This window comes from Arachis ipaensis, chromosome B03 (genome assembly GCF_000816755.2).
Source record: "Arachis ipaensis cultivar K30076 chromosome B03, Araip1.1, whole genome shotgun sequence".
Taxonomy (NCBI): Eukaryota; Viridiplantae; Streptophyta; class Magnoliopsida; order Fabales; family Fabaceae; genus Arachis; species Arachis ipaensis.
The window spans coordinates 115,625,817-115,627,790 of NC_029787.2; the positions used below are offsets into that span (position 1 = coordinate 115,625,817).

General features: G+C 28.5%; 1 protein-coding gene across 1 annotated transcript in view; it reads left to right on the forward strand.

Moving 5' to 3' along the window:
• The window catches only part of LOC107631153 (UDP-rhamnose/UDP-galactose transporter 6), a gene marked incomplete in the record, with an annotated part of 4,069 nt that extends 3,666 nt beyond the window's left edge, over positions 1 to 403 (forward strand). Inside the window, 1 exon segment of the mRNA XM_016334500.2 lies at positions 1 to 403. Coding sequence (XP_016189986.1) covers positions 1 to 69 — 69 coding nt within the window.

Sequence of the window (1,974 nt, forward strand, 5' to 3'; positions counted from 1 at the left end):
CCTACCACTACCAAAACACAAGATTATAGTGCAGTTCCAGTATCATCTGAACCTGATGAAGAGGCATAGAAATTTTAGTGCATGTTCAAGAAAAGAGATAAATGTGGGGGTGTAACGTTTTGGTGGTGTTCATGGCAGGTGCTCTTTGTGTCAACTGATTCATTTTTCTTTTCATCTAGAAGGGATTTATTTTGTTATTGATAGAATCATGCACAATCATATATCTCTGGTTTTTTGTGTACTTAACTATAGTGGAAGCTAAGGACACATTGAACGGGTTCATTTGCGAAATAATGTTCATTTTTTCCAGCATAGAAGTTGGTAAACTGTACTTTTAATACTGGATTCACAAAAAACGCAATCCTTAATTCCTTATTCACTTTTCAAACGGATTGCCATTGTTTGTTCTGGCCTATATCATGAAAAAGTTTCATTTTAATTTATTACATTACATATAGTTAATATCCCTATTTAGCTATTATTCGGATATGAAGCTTGGAGGCTTGGACTATCTTCTGTGTTTAAGCTTTAAATTAATAGTCAACGGAAGAATATTCCTAACAAAGTATATATTCTATATTTCTATTACACCGTCCAACAAATTAAAAAAAAAAAAATCATTACAATGTCTGAATGGCAAGTGACACGTGTTATATTACCGATCCATAATAAGCGCCTAAGTCATTTCACGTAACTGTAAAGTAAGATAGATAAAGAGTAACAGACTGCTGAATGACCACGTAATCTTGAATAATGAAGTCCTTTTCATTACTAATTTAATTTTTTCAGTCTGATCAGCATGGGCAGCAGAATACTTTCGAGTTACGTTCTTCAGAAAGAAAAGGCAAATCATCATTTTTAAATTTAATACATGAGGTATCAATGCTCAATGCAGGACAAGCTTTATGTTATGAATTATGGATGGTTTGTTTCTGCAGGACAAGTCAACAGGCTAATAATGCATTCTTGCGAAGAATAATTAAAAAAAAGGAACCCAAAATTGATATTTATAGCACCTGCATCTGTCCTAACTAGAAGCAAACAAAAGTATTTTGTAACTGGCCATATTATTTGAACCCGTGGAAATGATGAGTTGAAAAAATAGTAATGATTAACTGTAAAAAAGTGTCGGGGGTTAGTCCGCTTTAACTAGGTTTGGTTTTTGCTTCTTGCATGTAAGACTATTTTTAGTAGGAAATTTATCCCAGTCTGTTTATGATCCACCTATCATAAAAAGTAATTTCACATCAATTTTTGTGTCATAAACAGTAAATAGAAATTCAAAGTATTTTTCTTTTCTTCATTAAGAGGAACTAACTTTAATCCCTGTTGTGGTCCTACTTAATTAATTAATTAAAATAATTAAAATTAATGTAGTTATTATTTTGTTTACTATAATATTATTAAAATTTATAAATTCAAAAATAATTCACTATTAAAAATATTAAGATTAATTAAATAAAAATATAATTATTTAATATAATTAATTATTATAATTATTAATAAATTAATTATAATTTAATTATTTAATATAATTATTTAACAAATTGCCATATCTAAAATTACAAAATTATTTAATATAAACATATATGTAATGTAATGTAATATATATATTTTTTAAAATTTTTTTAATAACTTACCACATGGCAAAAGATTATTGGCTATTGAAAGTCCCTCTTTAGAGGAACTCTTGGCCTCGGTCCTAGTGAAAAGACTCTCTCCACTTTTTATTCCAATAGTCTTTATCTCCCCATGTGTCACAAGAGAGTCTCCCTTTACTACCATTGGAGTTGCTCTAATAACTCATTCACAAACTAGAAACTTTTAAACAACTCGTATCTGCGATGGGTTATTTAGTTTTTGACGGTTAAAAAATATCGTAGAAAAAAAATTGTAAAATAATAAAATATACACCTAAAGAAAAGGAAATTTTTGTTTTTTATATATATAATGATATCATTTTTTTTCACAAAA